At 46.7% G+C, this 21,260-nt stretch overlaps 1 protein-coding gene and 1 long non-coding RNA gene across 3 annotated transcripts in view; both read left to right on the top strand.

Moving 5' to 3' along the window:
* Positions 1–854: 854 nt before the first annotated feature.
* Positions 855–3,384, top strand: LOC125939412 (uncharacterized). 2 transcript variants are annotated; one of them, XR_007463031.1, is made up of 3 exons: positions 855–1,163; positions 1,437–2,028; positions 2,869–3,384. It is a non-coding gene; the product is annotated as an uncharacterized LOC125939412 (long non-coding RNA). The 2 variants fall into 2 exon arrangements; XR_007463030.1 differs by lacking the exon at positions 855–1,163 and having other exon boundaries at positions 1,171–2,028.
* A 10,188-nt stretch (positions 3,385–13,572) lies between these two features.
* ZSCAN16 (zinc finger and SCAN domain containing 16) overlaps positions 13,573–21,260 on the top strand; it is a 32,137-nt gene continuing 24,449 nt past the window's right edge. Inside the window, exons 1-3 of the mRNA XM_049654750.1 lie at positions 13,573–13,774; positions 15,284–15,741; positions 15,870–16,017. Of these exons, the coding sequence (XP_049510707.1) occupies positions 15,343–15,741; positions 15,870–16,017 (547 nt within the window). The 5' untranslated portion in view covers positions 13,573–13,774; positions 15,284–15,342. The remainder of the gene's footprint in view (positions 13,775–15,283; positions 15,742–15,869; positions 16,018–21,260) is intronic.

The following is a 21,260-nucleotide window of genomic DNA, read 5'->3' as shown; positions in this document are numbered from 1 at the left end:
CCAAGACTGCAGTTCTGGGCAGCTCTCTCGACAGAAAGAGGGTCTCCGGCTACGGACAATTATGGAAGAGGGCTGAGGGAATCCGCACTGGCTGCTCTTCTCTCCAGAAAAGACCAGGTAGAGAGAGTTGGCATCAGAGAGTGGAGACAGGAATCCAACAAGTAGGAACTCCACCAGTGATTTCAGGACACAAAGGCAAATCTGGCTAGACTTCTTTTACCTGCTTGACGAGGCACATTTTCCCTAATGGGATAAAAACGATATAAGGCTTTAACATCCCACTGCATGCATAAGGTCTTTATGTGAAAAGTCTAGCAAACCACGTCCTTTGTAGAATTATGATAATCTAATGTACAAAATCTTCCACGAATAAATAGGCTTCATAACAAATGACTTAGCATTTGTTTCTCAATTACCTTGAATTAGAAATGTCCTGATGGGATCTCAGTAACCCAATACCTGTACTGGGGGTGTTTTGTTTTGACTACTGAACGCAGAGTTTCTTTTCTGCAGGTGCTGTGTAGCGCAGCCCACGGCGTGACAAGCGCCGTACCTCTTCCCCGCTCCGGGCTGGAGGAAACGGAGCCGGGGACCGTCCTGCCCCAAAGCTCCCGGCGTGCGGGAACCGGGGCGCAAACACGCGCGCCGTTGCGGGGCTCGGTCTCAGCCCCTAACCTTGATCACGTGACTGACAGTATTGCCACGGGACGGGGCACCCGAAGCTTTAAAGTAGGGGACAGGGGCGCGAGCATCTTCAACCTTCCCGAAGGACAACGACCACAAGCCCCTCAAATTCGCGGCGCCGCCCCTCGGGGCCGCGCGAGGCCACCACCGAGAGGAACGTGTCCCAGAGAGGCCGAGAGGGGGGGTGCGACCCTCGGGGCCGCGGGAGGTTTCCCCCGGCCGCGCGAAGCCACCACCGAGAGGAGCGTCTCCCAGAGAGGCCGGAAGCCGGAGGCTTCCGCCCTCGGTGGCTACGCCGCTTCCGGCCGGATGGGGTGGTCGCGGTGAGGCCGGTGCGCTCCCCGAGGGCCGGCCCGGCGGCCCGGGCTGATGTCCGCAGCGCCCGGGTCTCACGTCTCTCCGGCTGCTGCCGAGGTTTAGGAACGGAGTTCCGAGATGAAGGCGGCGGCGCCGGGAAGACGCCGGTTTGGGAGCAGCAGGTGCGCCGCCCCGGCAGGCCCGGGAGGGAGCGAGGACGCCCTCTGCCGGTGTCGCCTCCCCTCTGGCGCCGGCTGTGCGAGGCTGCGGCTCCCGGGGCGGCCCTGGAGCGTGTCCTCACGGGCACTCACCCGCGCTCGGTGTGGTCGTTTTCTGGTCGTGACCTGAAGTCGCACCCGCGCATTTGCTTGAACTGGAAGAGCCCAGCGTGCTCGGTTTGCTATTTTCATTTCAGTCCGTCTGTCGTCAAGCTTCACGTTCTCTCCGCATTACAGGTTTGACGTCAGAATTCACCGGCATCGCCCGTTTTCCTTCGGAATTCGTATTTCCGTGCTTCACTTGGTGGGTTTCCAGATGATGGGTCAGCTTTAACCCCAGTAAAGCCTTCAGCAGCCTTTCGCATTTGTGTACGCTAATGACTCGTCTTGGCTCAGGAGTAGCCCGAAAAACACCCCCAAAGCCAGTCTCCCCGAAGCAGAGCCTACCACATACTCCAGCCTGTGCCCTAATACGTGTTGACTCGGTGACAGCCCGCAGTGGCTGCAGCCTTGGCTCCCGACCCTGAAAGAGCAGGACCGCGCTTGGAGCCAAGAATGTGTGCTGTGCCGGAAGAACCCCCAACAACCAGGACGTAGCCACTGCTGCTCCTGACTTTGGGCGTTTCTGTTACCTGGGGACGCCTGCACCCTGGGAGGCCTCTGCCCCAACTCTAGGACCTCTGGCGGCAGTGGCGGATGTCCCGCCGAGGAGCAGATCCTGACCATCGTGCCCGCGGAGCTCCAGGCCCGGGTGTTAGAGCATCAGCCAGAGAGCAGGGAGGAGGCGGCGATCCCGTGGGGGCTTTGCAGAGAGAGCTCCACGAAACAGGTCGGCAGGCGTGATTAAATAAATGAATAGTCAGCCAGGGAGACAAGCATCCGTACAGCCATGGGAGCAGGGTTGCGGAGCTTCAGGCTCCACTCGACCAGGCTACATGTACTGGTGCCTGCGTTACCTACCTTGATCCTTTATGGTTTCTTCCTTTCTTTTTCTTTTTCTTTCTTTCTTTCTTTCTTTCTTTCTTTCTTTCCTTCCTTCCTTCTTTCTTTCTTTCTTTCTTTCTTCCTTTCTTTCTTTCTCCCTTTCTTCTTTCTTTCTCCCTTTCTTTCCTTCTTACTTTCTTCCTTTCTTGATCCTTTCTGGTTTCTTTCTTTCTTCCTTCTTTCTTTCTTTCCTTCTTTCTTTCTTTCTTCCTTTCTTTCTCCCTTTCTTCTTTCTTTCTCTCTTTCTTTCTTCCTTTCTTTCTTCCTTTCTTTCTTTCTTTCTTGATCCTTTCTGGTTTCTTTCTTTCTTCTTTCTTCCTTCCTTCCTTCCTTCCTTTCAACATTTATTCATTTTTTCAAGACAGCCCGAGTGGGTAGGGCGTGGGGACACAGAATCTGAAGCAGGCTCCAGGCTGGTCAGCACAGAGCTCCACAAGAGGACTCAAATGCACGAACCGGGGAGATCATGACCTGAGCCGAAGTTGGGACTCTTAACCAACTGAGCCACCCAGGCCCCTGATCTTTTCTGGCTTCTTACTTCTTGAAGGTGGAACAGACTGTGTGTGCATTTTGCTCTATTCTGTGCCTAGAGAGTTGTTCCCTGAGGTGTCTTTATAATCAGGTATTAATTCTGGTTCACTCATTGAGTCTTTCACAAACCCAACCATATCTTAATTGTTTCCAGGTTGTAGCCAGGACAGGTGGAATAGGAGTGTGTTCAGAATTTCCTCACCAGGCAGCACAGAAGCCACCAGCTATTCTAGGCCAAGAAACATGTAGCCTTCCAGGCCATTCGTGAACAAGGTAAGCGTCAGGATCCATCTTGAGAGAGGGTGGCTGAAAGCTGTGCCAGCTATCTAGGTTGAAAAGCATTCGGAACACCTGAAACAGAAACACGGTGCTGAATCCAACTGAGTATCTGTCCTCTCAAGTACAGCATTCCAGCTTGGGCAGCACTAGCAGAGGACGTGATACGGAATAACATAACGCTGTCGTCCCTGTTATCTGACTCGTGAGGAAGCTGCACAGCATTCCTAACCTCACTGAACAACCTTTTCAGACTGCTCTCATAAAGTTTATCTTTACTTAAAGCTATTTATGTTTTCATCATATGTAATCATAGCCTAACCTCCACTGTACATTTAGTACTTGCTCTGTAAAGCAGAACTCACTCTTTTGTATTAAAATGACCTTTTCTGAATTTCCCAGGTCCTTTGAAGCCATTTTGTACCTCTTATCTGTTTCCTGTGATGGCAGCTACATCATCTGCCTCATCTTTCAGACTCATCAAACCCTGTTTGTTTGGTTTTTCCCTTGGTCCCTGCTGTCTTTAGTTTAAAAAGATTCTAAAATATCTTAGATTTCTCTTTTTAGTATTATCTCCTTATTGGCCCTGTTCCCTCTAGTACGTTTGAATTTATCGTGACCATCAATTAAAAACAAATTTTTCAGGGCACCTAGGTGGCTCAGTTGGTAAAGTGTCCAAATTCGGCTCAGGTCATGATCTCACAGTTTGTGAGTTCAAGCCCTGCATTGGGCTCTGCACAGTCAGTGAGGGGATTCTCTGTCACTTTCTCTCTGCCCCTCCGCTGCTTGTGTGCACCTGCTCCCCCCACCCTGCCAATAAGTAAATAAACTTTAAAGAAAAAAAGAAAACAAATTACTTTTCTTTGTCACTTTCAACTGCGATCCCCAGACTTACTGCTTATTTTCATCATCATCTACTTTTGACACCCATTGTTACTCTCATTATTCAATCCAACTCTCTTTGATTGTTGCTCTATTTGTCTCTTTCCTTGCCACTTCATCCCATAATTCTGTACCTACAGAATGGGAGAAAATATTAAAATGCAGATGAGGTGCCTGGCTGACTCAGTTGGTAGAGCATGTGACTGTTGATCTCAGGGTCTTAAGTTCAAGCCCCACATTGGGCACAGAGCCTACCTTAAAAAATAAAACACAGGCAGAGGAGGCAAACATACATTTTTCCAAAGAAGACATACAGATGACCAAGAGATACAAATTATCAGAGAATTGCAAGTCAAAACCACAATGGGATGTTACCTCATGCCAGTGAGAATGACTGGTGTCAAAAGGACAAGAAAAAAAAAAAAAAAAGACAAGAAATAATAAGTGTTGGTGAGGATGTGGAGAAAAGAGAATCCTCATGCACTGTTGGAGGGAATGTAAATTGGCGCAGTCACTCTGGAAAACAGTATGGAAGTTCCTCAAAAAATTAAAAATAGAACTATCCAGCAATTGCACTACTAGTTATTTATCTCCATACAAGGGTCTGACATTGGGAAAAATTGCCATGTCAAGAGGAAAAGACCTTGAAGCTTTTCTCATGCTTCTTTCCGTAGCGTCCTTTTCCAAACATATTATCTGTTGAAAGAGACCTGAATTCTTAATGAAATTGCCTGAATATATAGCCCATTATTAGAGCTTCTTATGCACAGGGGTAGTCTGAGATGTTACCAGAGCTGAACTCACCTGAAAAGCTCTCCCACATTTATTACATTCATAGGGTTTCTCTAATACTGAATAAGGCCAGTGCTTGCACTGGAAGCTTTCTCACATTCTTTACATTTCTTTTCAACATTTTTTTTTTTTTTTTTTTTTTTGAGAGACAGAGCATGAGCGGGGGAGGGGCAGAGAGAGAGAAGGAGACACAGAATCTGAAGCAGGCTCCAGGCTCTGAGCTGTCAGTACTGAGCCCAACGTGGGGCTCAAATTCACAAACTGCAAGATGATGACCTGAGCCAAAACCAACTGAACTACCCAGGCACCCGTCTTTACATTTCTTTTTAAGTTCATTTATTTTTGAGAGAGAGAGTGATCGGGGAGGGGCAAAGAGAGAGAGAATCCCAAGCAGGCTCCACACTGTCAGCACAAAGCCCAACACAGGGATCAAACTCAGAAACCTTGAGATCATGACCTAAGCCGAAATCCAGAGTTGAATGCTGAACGGACTGAGCCACCCACATGCCCTACATATTTTACGTTTACAGGGCTTCACTCTAGCATGGATTTTCAAGTGACCACCAAGATGAAAGCATTGAATAAAGGTTTTCTCCCACTTACTGCAGTGATACAGTTTCTTCCCCAAGTGGGTTCTCTGATGTTCAGAAAGGGGGGAAAGCTGAATAAAGGCTTTCTCACACTCAGCATAGTTACAAGGTTTTTGTCCTGTGTTCCAGGAGAAATTTCTCCTACATTTATCACCTGTATGTTGGAAGACTTCTTCACAACTACCTTCCCTGTAAGTCTCCCCGTGGAGTCTCCTAGATATGCAATGCTTGCTTCAAAGGTGTGATACCTATGCAGTCACGCAGGTCCTAGCACTCAGAAGGGTCCTACTTCCAGAAAGTCCTTAGCTTGGTTTAATATGCTATGTTGTCACAGTCTTGAGATTCTAAATTTTATCTTTGAACTCATGTTCTATAAGTAAAGCAGAACAATAATGCATACACCTACGCAGAGTGTATGTCTTGCCTTCCCATTCAGGTGTAGCATTTGTAATCCCCCAAGAACACAAAATTCCAGTGGACCCATGATTCATGGGAGTTAGTGAGATTCAAAGTAACTACAAAGGGGAGCAGAATAGGCTGCCGCAAAGTGCACCACTTGGCATGTGGATTTTTTTGAGCCAAAGGCAATCAAGACCCAGAAGACCAGGAAAATCATTTACCTCTCCATTAACTACCTAAGAGAATTTAGATAGGGGGCCTGTACCGAAAAAGAGCTATTACCAGACATAACTTTTTCATCTGAAAGACTTAACTGCATGCCATGGCAAATGTCTGATTACCAACATCTGCTCTTAGTGCCCTGTGAATTACCCTCCTACCCTTTGAAGTCCCAGGTCCCTGGCCCATTCCTTGAGTTGGAATGGCACATAAACCTCAATTGCCCAGGGGTCTCATCTTTGGGATTCCTACATGCACATAATTAAGTTTTTCTCCTGTTTGTCTATCTTATGTCAATTTAATTATTAGACTAGCCAAAGAACGTCTGTAGAAGGAGGGAAACTTTGCCCCTACATTTACAAAGTAAGCTGTTACATGTGCAGCTGAGTAGCTGGGGTGCTGACAGACAGGTGAGACCATACTTTCTTGCTGGAACCATAATTTGTTTATAATTCAGAATGCTGGCAAATGGCAGGGTCTAAGAAACAGGAACAAGAAACCCCACCACGTTCTTATTTGTGTTACTTCCCTGGGCTAGGCAGCCGCTTACTAGAAATGATGGCAGGAAGCAAAAGGGAACAGAGCAACCCGATGACCCTTTCTTTTTCTTCCTCCTTACTCATCAAAAGCTAACGGTAGAGGGATCCCTGGGGGGCTCAGTCAGTTAAGCCTCCAACTTCAGCTCAGGTCATAATCTCACGGTTTGTGAGTTTGAGCCCCACACTGGGCTCTTTGCTGACAGCTCAGAGCCTGGAACCTGCTTCAGATTCTGTGCCTCCTCTCTCTGCCCCTCCCCCACTCACACTCTGTGTCTCTCAAAAATAAACAAACAAACAAACAAAGCTAAAGGTAGAGTTCTGGTAGAATGTGTACCTGTAAGGAAGCGAGGAGTCACCTTTGTACGGTGTTACTACAGATCTGAAATACATATGCACGTAGGAGCTACAAGATATTAATTGTGTGTGATTTGATAATTCCAGATGCTTTTATACTTGCATTTAAAACTGGCATTGTACTGGGGTGGGGGGTGGAGGGGCCTGGCTGGCTCTGTTGGTAGAGCACGGGACTTTTTTTTAAGTAATCTCTACCCCCAATGTGGGGCTCGACCCTGAGATCAAGAGTCACATGCTCTACTGACTGAACCAGCTAGGTGCCCCCCATCTCTTAATCTTGGGGTCATTGAGTTTAGGCCCCACGTTGGCCGTGCAGCCAAAATGAAATGAGATGAAATGAAATGAAAATTTAAAAACTAAATAAAACTGACAGTGTACAATATTAAGGTGAACAGCAAAACTCAAAATTTTAATTTTTGTTTACTTTAAATAACATTAAATTAAAAAAACACAACTGGTGAGTTACAAGACAGCAGATGGTGAAAGACAAAAAGGTTTTATATTTAATATCTTTAACAATATGTTTTTCCTGCTTTTTGAACAAGGGGCCTCACATTTTCATTTTGCACTAGCCCTGCAGATTATTTAGCTGGTACTGCCTATGTGGATGTATTTCTCTAAATATTTGCTTCTTTAGAGCAAACTTCTTATTGGTACTATTTCTGTCACCTAAAGTAAAAAGATTGCACAGACAGAACTTATTATCTGAGAGAGACACCTAAGGGAAAGAGCAAAGGATGATTTAATCATGTCCCAGACTGGGTACCATGGGTTAACCTAAATCAAGCACAGGTAACTGGGTCAGTTCATGGGAGATAACACACAGCAGAGATCCAGGACACAGATGAGAACAACAGATTTTTGGCAGTAATGACAGTAAAATTATGAGAGCATTAAAGAGTTATACCATATATAAAGCACTTTTGAAAGATATCTTCATTTCACCTCATAATTCATTCCTCTAAGGTAGATCTTATTTTCGTCCCTCATTTAGAGGTGAAGACACAGAAGTTCATAGAGGTTAAGAAACTCACCTGCAGTGATTTAGAATATAACCACAAATTCTTTGGCACAACTCCATCTAAAAGATGGAGCCTAATTTCCCTCCCCTTGAGTCTTGACTGAATCTAGTGACATACATCCAAAAAATCAGAATATGGTGGAACTGGCGGTATGAAACTAGATCATAGGAGGCACTGCAGCCTCCTTGGTCTTTCTCTTAGATCACTCATTTTGGGAGAAACCAGCTGCCATACTGTGAGGACACTCGGGCAACCCCGTGGAGAGGTCCACGTGTTAAAGAACTGAGACATCCTGCCAATAGTCATGTGAGCGAAGCAACTTGAAAGCAAATCCTTAGATTTCTTCATATAACTGCAGCCCAGCCAACATCTTGACCGCTACCTCTTTTTTTTTTAATGTTTATTTATTTTTGAGAGAAAAGGTGAGTGGGTAAGAGAGAGGGAGACAGAGGATCCCAGGATCCAAAGCGGGCTCCATGCTGACAGCAGTGAGCCCCGTGCAGGGCTCAGACTCACGAACCATGAGATCACAACCTGAGCCAAAGTCAGACGCTCAACCAACTGAGCCATCTAGGCACCTTTTGAGAATACCCTTTGAGAATCCTCACCTCTTAAGAATACCCTGAACCAGAACATTCTGCTAAGCCCCTTCAAATTCCTGACCCACAGAAATCAGGGGTTTGTGTTAAGATGGTACATTTTGGGGTAATTTGTTACATAGCAATAAACGTGGAGAGGAAATGACCACACTAGGAATCTTTACAGAAGGAATAAAGAGCATTGTCTGCTGGTGCATTGTCCCTAAAATGTCTGCTAAGTCACAGACCCCAGTACCAGATATTCTGACCCCAAATCCTATTTCTTTACTAGATTATTCTACCCATTATAAGGATGAGAAAAGAATGAGAAGAGAATCAAAGGAAAATGTGGAATTGGAAGTTGAATGAACACAAATAGAGAATTAATGAGACCTATGAGGTGTTAGAGTAAATCCATCACCAAGAATCAGTGAAACATTATTAGAGAGACTGAGGAGGGAGAGACCATGAACTGGAAAAAGTGGGGACAACAGCCATTGATAATCACATGCTCCAATAGGGTCACCTAGGTGGCTCAGTTGGTTAAGCATCTGGCTCTTGGTTTCGGCTCAGGTTGTGATCTCAAGGTTCATGAGTTGAAGAGCCACATTGGGCTCCACACTGACAGTGTAGAGCCTGCTAGGGATTCTGTCTCCCTCTCTGTCCCTCCCTTACTCACGCTAGCGCACACATGCTCTCGCGCTCTCTCGCTCTCTCTCTCTCAAAATAAATAAACTTTAAAGAACTTACCAAACTCAACACCCGAAAAACCTAGTCCAGTGAGGAAATGGGCAGAAGACATGAATAGACAATTTCCCAAAGAAGACATCCAGATGGCCAACTGACACATGAAAAAATGCTCAACATCACCCATCATCAGGGAAATACAAATCAAAACCAAAATGAGATATCACCTCACACCCATCAGAATGGCTAAAATTAACAACTCAGGAAACAATAGGTGTTGGTGAGGATGTGGAGAAAGGGGAACCCTTTTGCACTATTGGTAGGAATGCAAACTGGTGCAGCCACCCTGGAAAACAGAATGGAGGTTCCTCAAAAGATTAAAACTAGAACTACCCTACGACCCAGCAGTTGTACTATAGTTATTTATCCAAAGGATACAGGAGTGCTGGTTCAGAGGGAAACATGCACCCCAATGTTTATAGCAGCATTATCAACAATAGCCAAATTATGGAAAGAGCCCAAATGCCCATCAACTGATGAATGGACAAAGAAGATGTGGTGTATATATATACACAATGGAATACTACCAGGCGATGAAAAAGAATGAAGTCTTGTATTTGCAACAACGTGGATGGAGCTAGAGGGTATTCTACGCGAAATAAGAGAAAGACAAATATCATGATTTCACTCGTGGAATCTGAGAAACACAACAGATGAACATAGGAGAAGGGAAGGAAAAATAAGATAAAAACAGAAGAAGGCAAACCATAAGAGACTCTTAAATACAGAGAACAAACAGGATTGCTGGAGGAAGAGGGTTGGGGGATGGGTTAAATGGGTGATGGGCATTAAGGAGGGCATTTTTGGGGTGAGCATTGGGTGTCATATGTAAGAGATGAATCACTGACTTCTATTCCTGAAGGCAAGACTACACTGTATGTTAACTAACTTGAATTTAAATTTTAAAAAATCAATAAATAAATTTTTAAAATAATAATATGCTCCAATAGAAATCTGAGAAAAGCAGAATGAACAGTTAAATAAAAACCAGGGGAAAGTTTCATTCAGTACTGAAGATGGTGCCGAAACAAGCCATGGTCAGAGTTTTTACCAAGGGGGTTAGAGCCAGATCTACAGTGATTTGGGAATGTACTAAATACAGGAGATCCTCAACATTTCAAGTCAGCACAAGGGACTTCAAGCATCCATGTCTCCATTTCTCATTTAACAGAGTCACAAATACCTTAACACTGGAGTGTGAGAAGTTATTAAGCCAGTGAGAGAGTCCAGTTTCCACATTTCAATAAGCTATTACTATTCTCTGCTGATTCAATAAGTCTCATTAAGGCTGAGGAGTTTACTTAAGTGTTTCAGTTACATTTTAGTAAGTTTTATGGAGGACATACACAGATCACTCAATTTTCTAAGTTCTTGCTCCCTAGATGATTCTCCTTCCCTGTTCTAAGGCCCACCCACTGTCCATTTAAAGTTCAATGACTCCCATGAAACCTTCACTGACCACCCCAGGCCAGAATAAAAGTATCCATTGTTTTACTTCCTGACTACACCTTTAACAAATAAAAAGTGGGTGTCAGAAGTACTCTGGAGAGATGCTCTGGCCAAAGGTGAATTCTGCTCTTATCCCTTTCTGGTAGCACACTGAATCTCTGAGATTCGTGGCATAGTTGGCTTTCCATAAGCCAGAGTTGGAAACTCTAAGACTTGTGGTCCACTATTCTCTTTAAAAGACATTTCATGTCTAAGGCAATAAGGTAGGACCTGGAGAAAATTGGATCCAGTTGAGCTTGTGAGGGAACCACACTGGGAATTGGAAATAGAACTTCAGAAAATACATCACAAGTAGTGTAACCAAGGGACACAGAACAGCAGACCCAGGAACCTGAAGCCCAAGTACAGGAAAGCAGATAGCAAAGAGTAAGAGACAGACTTGGAACCACAGAGGTTTTAGCTCAGTAATGATCTACTCATTCCAGTTTTGCACCCTTGTGCACCTCAACTGTCCTACCCAGATTATAGCTCTTTTCTTATCCGGTGTCTAGAACGTCAAACTCCTTCCCTAAAACTTCCTAGTACACCCATTTCCTCCACATTGTGGATGCTTCTTGTGCACACAGGCTTGGAGCTCTTTGGACAGGATGGTCAAGAACTACTTAAGCAGCAGCACCTTTAGAATCTGCTCCTTAATGTGTATCTTGAACCACAGCCACTAACAGCAAAGTTCCTGGAGTTGACTCAGGGGCCCAGGCATTCATTTCCCACTAACATTACTACCTAGCGCACTGGCAAAAGTTCTGGTCAATAGACTTACTCCATTGTTGCCAGGATTCTTGCACCCTAGTCTGGCCCCCTTCTTTTATTAATAGGGGTTAGTTGGCTTTTGGAGACTGTATCTTAGGGGTCAAGGTTACTAACCCCTTTAACTCCTTAGCCATCATGATCTTGAATGGATCTGTGGTTCAGAAATATTCTTCTGGATCTTTTGGGAGAATTCCTAATGCAGAGAAAACATTTCCCAGATACAATTGTCACATACCCTAGTTTTGTATAAGACTTCATTACAACACCACAAAATAAAATCTTGTTCTCAGGCTTAGGTAATGCTTTTGTAAAGCTATACAGATAGCTTTTCCTACCTTTTCCCTCCACAATGTCCTCAAATTTTTCAGGCTTTAATATCAACCAACCAACTAAAAACCTATTTGTTAAGCATCTGCATACAAACTCAGCAGATAATAAAAAGGAAGATTAAGATATATCCCTGTCATCTAGATGCTGATAATCTTCCGGAAATAATACTTCTGCCCCAGGAAGAGAAAGTCTTTGGTGAGGACAGACTGGGTACCGGATAAGAAAGAGAACAGAATTTAAAAGGAAGAAAGCAAAATCAAAGAAAAGCAATCAAATCCCAGCTAACAGTTCTCTGTCTTGCAGCAACTGGCTCAGGCACAGAGGATTTAGAATTGCTGAGAGAGAAAGCCAGAGGAGATGTGCTTTCCTTCTCTAACCTTTTTCCCCACCAGGGCAGGTGCTCATTCTCACACATCTCAAGCTCTGGAATACCCTCAACACCAGCCCCCCTGTTAATGCCATCAGTCTTCAGTTCAATTATAACCACGTTTTCAATATATCTCAGTTCTTACAAGGGCGACTGCTTTGTCACAGATCATCTATGTTTGCCTGCTCAACACTGAAGTCCTATTCATTTGTTCCCTTTTAGGCAGGTTCTCTGCTAGTCCTTTAGCAAAAGCACCTAGGTGCTTCTCTGCCTCCCACTCCACCCACCAACTTAACCTCCAAAGTGGAAGCTTTTTGTATTAGCTGCAGCCCAACATCTGTTAAATTTTTCCAGTACCCTGTTTTCTGCCTGGGATTCCGATTTTCTTAACCCTTTTGTAGTGTCTGTGTCATTCATTCTCTGTACCAGTCACCCAGGGGTTAAAACCCCTGGAACAAATGAACTCCCCTTCTGCAGAAGCTCAGTAACACAAAAATGAGCATAGCCTCAAGGAGCTCACTGCCTAGAACAGGGCAGTAAGGATTCTTACCTAGAGGTAAGAAATTCAGTTCCTAAGCGATTTTTACTGCAGTCCGTATAAAAACGTCAAGTTACTAAGAGTTGTAATAGCAATGCGGTATGAAGTACTATCACCTCCAGTTTGTAGAGGCAGTGAGTTTAGTTTAACTAATAGTTGGAGAACTCGGGATTCCGACCCCCTACCAGAAGCTGTTGAGCACTGGGCCGACCAAGCTTGGGCCGAGAGCCCTCGTGTAACCCTGTCTTCCTGGCACATAACTGGTACTGAGCAGCTCGCAGCAACACTACACCGTCTGAGCATTCAGTTCTACCCAACACACTTCAAAGGGCCCTGTAGCGGTTTTATCTTGAAATGTCAGTACGTACAGTAAGTCCAGAAATCACGTCTCTTTAACGCGAGCACAGGGGTCTCCGGCTGTGCGGCACCGAGCGCGGCCACACGGTAGGGAACCCAGCGCGGAGCGGAGTCCCTCGCGTGCAGGCCACACCGGGCGGCTCGAGCAGGTCCCCACGCCGCGAGCAAGACGCACGACAGCGCTCCGCACGCTGAGGAAGCCCCTCAGCTTCCCCTCCGACGGCCGTCCTGCTGCTGAGCCAAGTGTCTGCCTGGGAGGTGTGTCAACGTTCACAGCACTCGGCTCGGAGAGCAGAGGACGCGGCCGGGGAGGCAGGCTCCTGGGAGGGCGAGGCGGCGGCGCTCGATCCCCTTAACACCGGGAGGGTCACGAAGCAAATTCCCACAGGCCCCAACCTCCCGGGCGGGCTGCCGGCTCCCCGCCCCTGCAAGTGCCTGAGGGCCGCGCCCTGCCTCCAGGATCCACTCCGTCACCTCCCGGCGCCCCGCCCCTTCATGCACCGGCACCTCACGTCCCGCCCCCTCGCGCCCCGACGCCCCGCCCCTCACGTCCCGGCGCCCCGCCCCTCATGCCCCGAAGCCCCGCCCCCTCACGTCCCGGCCCCGCAACATCCCGGCTCGCCTGCTCCCCGCCTGAGCGTCGGGAGTGGTCGCCGCCGCCGCAGGCGTGCGCGGACGGTCGGGGGCCGCCGGAAGCGACGCCGGCCGGGTGGGATTCGCGGGCGCACATCTCCGGCGGCACGGCCGCCTTCCCCCGGCCCGGTTAAGGCTCGCGTCCGGAGAGCGCCGTACCGCGACCGGGGACTCCCAGGTCGGCAAGGGGGGGTAGGGAAGAGTCCCCCTGCCCGGCAGGGTCTGTGAGGACCACCCTGGCCTGAGGGGACCGCTGCGGTTGCTCGTGGACGCGGGGCCGGCGGGGCCGGGCGGCCGGGTGACGGGAAAGGTGTTTGCGGTCCGGCTGCTCAGCTCCCCGCGGGATCTTCCTCTTCGGAAGGTGTCAACTCCTAGAAGTCCCTGTGTCCTTTATTCTGCATGATCCCTACAACGGAGAACCCCCTAAATCCCTCGTTAGGGCGGGGGAGGTGGGAAGGGTGTAAAGGATGCCCAGTGGGGCAGGTGTTCGGCAGGCGACAGACGGCCTCCTTGTGGGCCTGAGCCCTGGGCCCAGAGAGCGGGGCGGGGCTGCGCGGGGCGGGGCTCCCGAGAGGACCCGCTCCCCGCCGGGACTGCGGCCCTCACCGAGGACTCACCGGGGGCCAGGCTCCGAGTTACTGCCGGCCGTACGCGCTCCAAACCACCCTACCCACGTTGTCCTGTTACCGGGCCGTGGTTGTGTAAGATGTTAACCAGGGGAAGCTGGGTGAAGGTGCAGGACTTTTCTGTTCCATTTTTGGAAATTTTCTTTAAAGGTATTCCAAAGTAATACGTTTAAAAAAAGGTAAGATATGTTTACAGAGGGCGAAATACAGGTTTAGAGAGGTTAAGCCATACGCATAAGAGAACACGACAGGATTCAAGCCCAGGTCCTTCACCACTGCCCACCGTGGCCGTGAATTAGTCCACATTCACTTAAACGCACAGGCCCTGCCACCACGTGGAAAACAAACCATCTGCACCCACACAGCCTACTGCCTGCATTAAGGTGATTTTACTATTCATTTGTCTTCACTAGACGTGACACTTTCATTCCACTGTCTTTATGAACATGACATTACTATTCCAGGAAATTCTTGCCCTATAAGATAAAGTCGCAAATAATAGTATTTACTTCAAGAAATGACCCCTCAAAAAATCCACTTAAATGAGTCTCAGCTTTCAATGGATAAGATCCAGACTTTTTGAAACCCTCAACTCAAAACTTTCACCTCTAAACTGTCGTGTCATGATCCTTGCCCAATCTTTATCCTGCCTCAAGAAATGTGCCTTACACTCCCGAAACCTCATAAAAATCCTGACTTTGCCTTCCTCCCTGGGAGATTTACTAAGACTGCCAAGGTAGTGCTAGCACTCATAGCAATAAATTCAGTTTGGTATTATCAATTATTTTGGCGTTATTTTTGGAAAGCAGAGATCCAACAATATTCTCAGTATTATCAAAAATGCTGTTTGACAAACATTCCTTATGTTTGGAAAAAGGTTTGAATTATTTTAAACATATTTTTTCAATTCTCTTTAATTTTGGGTGGAGCCTTCTTTGTCTTCTGAACAGAAACTTTAGACTTAGTGAGTCATGTATTTAATCAATGAGCGTGCGCGTGTGTGTGTGTGCATGTGTGTCTATGTGTGTCTATCTTCTTAACAGTGGTTTTTGTAACCTCAGGAGTGTGTCCTGAAAGGTAACACACTTGTTGCCCCCCGCCTCTGACTATCGGAGCTGGAATGGCTGGAGTACTCCTTCCACGGCCTCCTGAGGAGTCAGAGGGACTCTTCGGAGGAAACAACAAAAAATGGCCTGCCAAGGTTCAGGCGACTGGCCCACAGTGGAGCAGCCCAAACCACCAGGAGATATTCCGCCAGCGCTTCCGACAGTTCTGCTACAAGGAGACCCCTGGGCCCCGTGAGGCCTTGAGCCAGCTCTGGGTGTTCTGCTGTGAGTGGTTAAGGCCTGAGATACGCACCAAGGAGCAGATGTTGGACTTGGTGGTGCTGGAGCAGTTCCTGACCATCCTGCCCGAGGAGCTCCAGGCCTGGGTGTGGGAGCATCACCCGGAGAGCGGGGAGCAGGCCGTGGCTGTGCTGGAGGATCTGGAGAAGGAACTGGATGAACCAGGCCAGCAGGTAGAAAAAGGGCCTGTGCTCAGTGCGGGGATGGTTGGGCGCGGGCATCAGGCTGATCCTTTGTGAGCTCTTGGGATCATGTACACTGTGGGCCCTTCAGATGCCCAGACGAGCCTGCTTGTTCTCAGGTTTCAACCCAGACCTGTGCACAGGAAGTGCTTTCTGAGACATCGGTGCCTCTGGATCCAGCTAAGGAAGCAACATATCTCCAGCCTCAACCCATGGAGATCCAGCTTAAGGGTGAATCTCAGGACCCTCAACACCAACAGGACTGTGGTTAGTGTTGACACTTGGGGCGTATGGCTCCCCTGGAGACCTTAGAATCATTCATCATTCAATAAATACATGTCGAATACTTATTACGTGCTGGGCACCATGCAAGGTGGTAGGTATAGTGAACAAAGCAGACGTGATTCTGGCTTTCACGGATCTTACAATAGTCTGGTGACAGAGGCATTAAATAAACACACAAATGAATGTACCATAACAGACTGCATATGGGGGAAGAAGGTAGAGAAAGCCTTTTTGAGGAAGTAATATGGGAGCTAAATCCTAAAAGTAGAAACTAGCCATAGACGGAAAAGCAAGGCAGGCCTAACAGCGTGTGCAAAACCAAGTGGGAAAGAAATGGGTTTGAAAGAAGGCCAGAGTGACTGGAACATGAAGAGACAGAAGAGCAGAGAGAAGGCCGTCAGGGGCCAGAACACAGGGCTGTGTGGGACCAGGTAAGGAGTCCATACATCTTTAACTTTACTGTGTGTAAGACCCACCTCTGGGTCCTGCGAGAATCCCAGCCCTAGGAAATGCTCAGTAAAGGTGAGCGATGAAGTCCAAGCAGAGGGATAACACAGGATCAGAGATCAGCTCCTTGGCTGAGAGGAGCAGTGCCAACAAGGTGGTCAGAACAAAGTGAGAGCCTGAGAAATTGTGCATTCCTCGCCCGCTTGCTCTCTTTTTTGGTTTTTGATTAGGAACTAACAGGTGCTGCGTAAGCTGGACATTAGCCAGATTGGAGAAGGAGAAGAAGGACCACTTTGAAGACTTGCTGTAGCTTAAGTCAACATTGTGAGGGCCAAAAGTAGGGCAGTTTTGAATGGTAATGGAAGGAAGGGAGGGATGAAGAGAGGTCACTTGTCCTAAAGCCCTGGGAGGTGCTGGAAAGACAACAGACTTGCTCTCACTCCTCTCCTGGCTGGAACAAGGAATCCAGGGTTCAGAGTTGGAGCATTCATACATCTCATGGGTGGAAGTGACGCCCACTCTTCCCAAGGGAAAATGGAGTGTCATTGTTAGAAATAGTGTCTACACAACATGAGTTATGCTTTCTCTTTGTTGTCTTCTTTGTTATGCTGAGGGAAGACTTAAAGGATGCAGGGTACTTCTTACATATAGGTAGGAGTGTATGAAATTCATGTTTTCCAAATTAAGGTGTTTGACATAGGGTTTTCCTAAAGAACTGAAGCTTGCTGTGTGAAGGTCAAAACTTTATTGTATTAGCCAATTAATGGGCATCTTACCCATATGTGTAACAAATTCTTGTAAACTGAACAGAGCCTGTCCTTTTCTTGAAGATATAAGCTGATCATTATGATTAATGATTCAGGCCTGCGGATCACTGCTGCTCTTGGAGACTTTTGGGTAGGAAGGGTCAGCAGCTTGTATCCTAAAATGACACCAGACTATCATGCCAGTAAATGGCAGATGTGCGATGTAAATATAGTCTGTCTCCAGGACCCGTGTTCTTAATTCCTGAGTACTGTTGGGGTATAAAAATGAGGAAGATGGAAAGTTATAGGAAATGAAACTGAAAAGGTAGGCAGAGACATTTTTAACCTTCACTGTGCATCTGGATGACTTTAAAAATATATGTGCCTGGGCCCCACCCTCAGAAATTGGCTTTCAGTTGGACTGTGGTGAGGCCCGAGCATGGACTTTTTTTTTTTTTTTTTCCAACACTCCAGGTGATTTGCATGTGTAGCCAGCTAAAGTCAAGAACCCAGTGGATCACGAAGGGCTTATATACTCAACAGATGAGTTTAGGTTTTATTCTATGGGGAAATTAAAGTTCGATATTCAGAACTTTTAAGTCCTTGGGCAGTTTCAAAATTTGGTAATTTAAACTCTAAGTGTGGTACGTACAATCTACAAATGGCATGTGAAGTCAGAATAATTTTTAAAACAATACAAAACTGCACACTTCAGTACAGCCACTGTAGATGTTGGGATAGTGTGGGCCATCTGATCACACAGCTCCTGGAAAGTAAATGGCTGTAGTCACCTGAATTCTAAGTTCTGCTAAGGAGCACAGTTTCTTGAATAAACCATGTCTTCAAGTCTCTGTAAAGAAGTCTGATAGCAACAAAGTCAGTATCGGTGTACATCCCTTAGACCACTTTGGAAAACCTCCCATGGGATTAATTATACATTGAGAGCACGTGACTTGTTTTTAGTGTTTGCTTATTGATTTTGAGAGAAAGAGAAGGCGTGGGGGAGGGGCAGAGAGTGAGAGCATCTCCAGCAGGCTCCACACTGTCAGTGCCGACCCTGACACAGGGCTTGAACTCATGAACCGTGAGATCATGACCTGAGCCGAAATGAAGTCGGACATTTAACCGACTGAGCCACCCAGGCACCCCAAAACCAGTGTCGTTTTAAAATGTGAAATCAGGGGCACCTGGGTGGCTCAGTCGGTTAAACGGCCAAATCCTGATTTCGACTCGGGTCATCATCTCACGGTTGCTGAGTTCCAGCCCCACATCAAGCCTGCTTGGGAATCTGCCTCCCTCTCTCTCTGCCCCTCCCGCCACTCACCCTCTATCTCCAAAATAAACAAAAGTCAACTTTAAAAATAAAATGCGAAATCAATTTTTTTCATAGGAAGTTTATGAGATTTCCTGACATATCAGTTATCGAGGCAACATTCTCTCACATCCTTTTCCTGTGGGTTCGGTCTTCCTGAAGTTCATTCTTTAATAACTACTTCAGGCACTTTGTGTGTAGACTTCATCTTTGCTTATCTGAAAACACCCTAATTTTGCCCTCCCTTTCTTTTTTTTTTTTTTTTCAACGTTTTTTATTTATTTTGGGGACAGAGAGAGACAGAGCATGAACGGGGGAGGGGCAGAGAGAGAGGGAGACACAGAATCGGAAACAGGCTCCAGGCTCCGAGCCATCAGCCCAGAGCCCGACGCGGGGCTCGAACCCACGTCGAGACCGTGACCTGGCTGAAGTCGGACGCTTAACCGACTGCGCCACCCAGGCGCCCCTTGCCCTCCCTTTCTAATCCCAGTTCAGCTAGAGTAAAATTCGGAATGACAGGTTTTTTCCTCAGGTTTTGAAGGTTCTGCTGGTCCTGCCGCCTCTAGTAGCTACTCTTGTAACTGCTGTAATTTGCTAGCAAAAGGCTCCTGTCAGTCTCAATGCTTTTGTGACATTTTTAGGAATTCCATCTTTTCTTATTAGTAGTGTTTACATTTACTCTTAACCTTTATAAGATGAAGTGTCACTGGGGCGCCTGGGTGGCTCAGTCGGTTAAGCGTCCGACTTCAGCTCAGGTCACCATCTCGCTGTCCTTGAGTTCGAGCCCTGCATCGGCCTCTGGGCTGATGGCTCAGAGCCTGGAGCCTGCTTCAGATTCTGTGTCTCCCTCTCTCTCTGCCCCTCCCCTGCTCACGCTCTGTGTCTCAGTAACAAATAAACATTAAAAAAAATTTTTTTAGGGGCACCTGGGTGGCTCAGTCAGTTAAGTGGCCGACTTCGGCTCAGGTCACGATCTCACTGTCCATGGGTTCGAGCCCTGCATCGGGCTCTGTGCTGACAGCTCAGAGCCCGGAGCCTGTTTCAGATTCTGTGTCTCCCTCTCTCTCTGACCCTCCCCCGTTCATGCTCTGTCTCCATCTGTCTCAAAAATAAATAAACGTTAAAAAAAAAAATTAAAAAAAAAAAAAAGATGAAGTGTCACTAAAAAGCGTGTCCTGTTAGGGTTTTATTTTTACTCATCTTCCTTCGCCCATAAATGCCCTGTTGCTCTAAGGACCCTTGTTTTTCTTCAGTTCTGGAAAATTCTCAGCTATCAGTTCTTTAAATAATGTGGGTTTTTATTTTTGTTTTATTCCTTACGTATTTTCTTCTGGAACTCCCAGAACACACTGGTTAGGACCTATTTATCATCTGTTCATTTTGCTTAACTGCTTTTTCACATCTATTATGTCTTTGTCTCTGTGGTACATCCCAGGGGAGTCCTGTTATGTTCCAGTTTATTCTCTCGGACTCTGGTTTATCCACTTTTAAAATCTCTATCCAGTTTTTATACTGTCTACTCTTGTTCCATTTTTGCTGATTTTATTTCCTAACTCTGTGTTTATGTGATGTGCATACTATGACATCAGTTATCTGTTTTAGGGATCTTTAATCTTTTCAGGATTTTTGATGAGAATAATTTCATCTGGGTTGAATTCATGTTCCAAGTGATGACTTTGTTAATCCTCTTTCCTAGCATTCCATTCACGTTTTGAAATTTTCATGTCTGGGTCCGTTTTGAGCTCCTTCCGATCTGCTTCACGCTCTCCCCTTCCTTAGCAATTCTCTCATTACCTGTGCCCCACTCCCACCCCAGAACCGGGGCTCCAGTGTCATGCGGGGAAACACAGACCATCAGTGTCATCACAGGTGTCCCCACAGGGTTGTTGGCCGCCGTGCTGTCCACGTGCTTGTGTGTGTGTCTGTGTCCCACCCAGACTCTGGCACGAGCTGTGAGCTAGAACCTGGCCCATGGCTTCCACTGTAGCTCCCATTCTGTGGTGTTGTTCCCTTTCTGGTCCACAGAGATGTTTGTCTTGTCTTTTTAGCACAGACTTGTTTTAGAGTAATTTTTATTTTTTTTTATTTTTTTTTAACGTTTATTTATTTTTGAGATACAGAGAGACACAGCATGAACGGGGGAGGGGCAGAGAGAGAGGGAGACACAGAATCGGAAGCAGGCTCCAGGCTCTGAGCCATTAGCCCAGAGCCCGACGCGGGGCTCGAACTCGCAGACTGCAAGATCGTGACCTGAGCTGAAGTCGGACGCTTAACCGACTGAGCCACCCAGCCGCCCCTAGAGTAATTTTTATTTTTATCACTCCATGTATGTGAAGATGAAGTGTGAAGTCGCTGTGTTGTCCTGACTAAAAAGCACACCATTTTCCCCAACCTTTTTTAGTGGGTTAGAAATTATGTTTCTGTACTATGCTTTTTCTTTTCCTTCTTTTTTTGTTTTGGTGTTGATTCATTTTCGAGAGACAGAAAGAGAACGTAAGCAGGGGTGGGGCAGAGAGAGAGGGAGACACAGAATCCAAAGCAGGTTCCAGGCTCTGAGCTGTCAGCACAGAGCCCGACGCAGGACTCAAACTCATGAACTGTGAGATCGTGACCTGAGCTGAAATTAGATGCTTAACTGACTGAGCCACTCAGGTGCCCCACCTATGCTATGCTTTTTGATAATAATCCATAAGTTTTCTTCTCATGCTGATATGAATTTT

The sequence above is a fragment of the Panthera uncia genome (assembly GCF_023721935.1).
Source record: "Panthera uncia isolate 11264 chromosome B2 unlocalized genomic scaffold, Puncia_PCG_1.0 HiC_scaffold_25, whole genome shotgun sequence".
NCBI lineage: Eukaryota > Metazoa > Chordata > Mammalia > Carnivora > Felidae > Panthera > Panthera uncia.
This window is presented reverse-complemented; position numbering and strand designations above follow the sequence as displayed.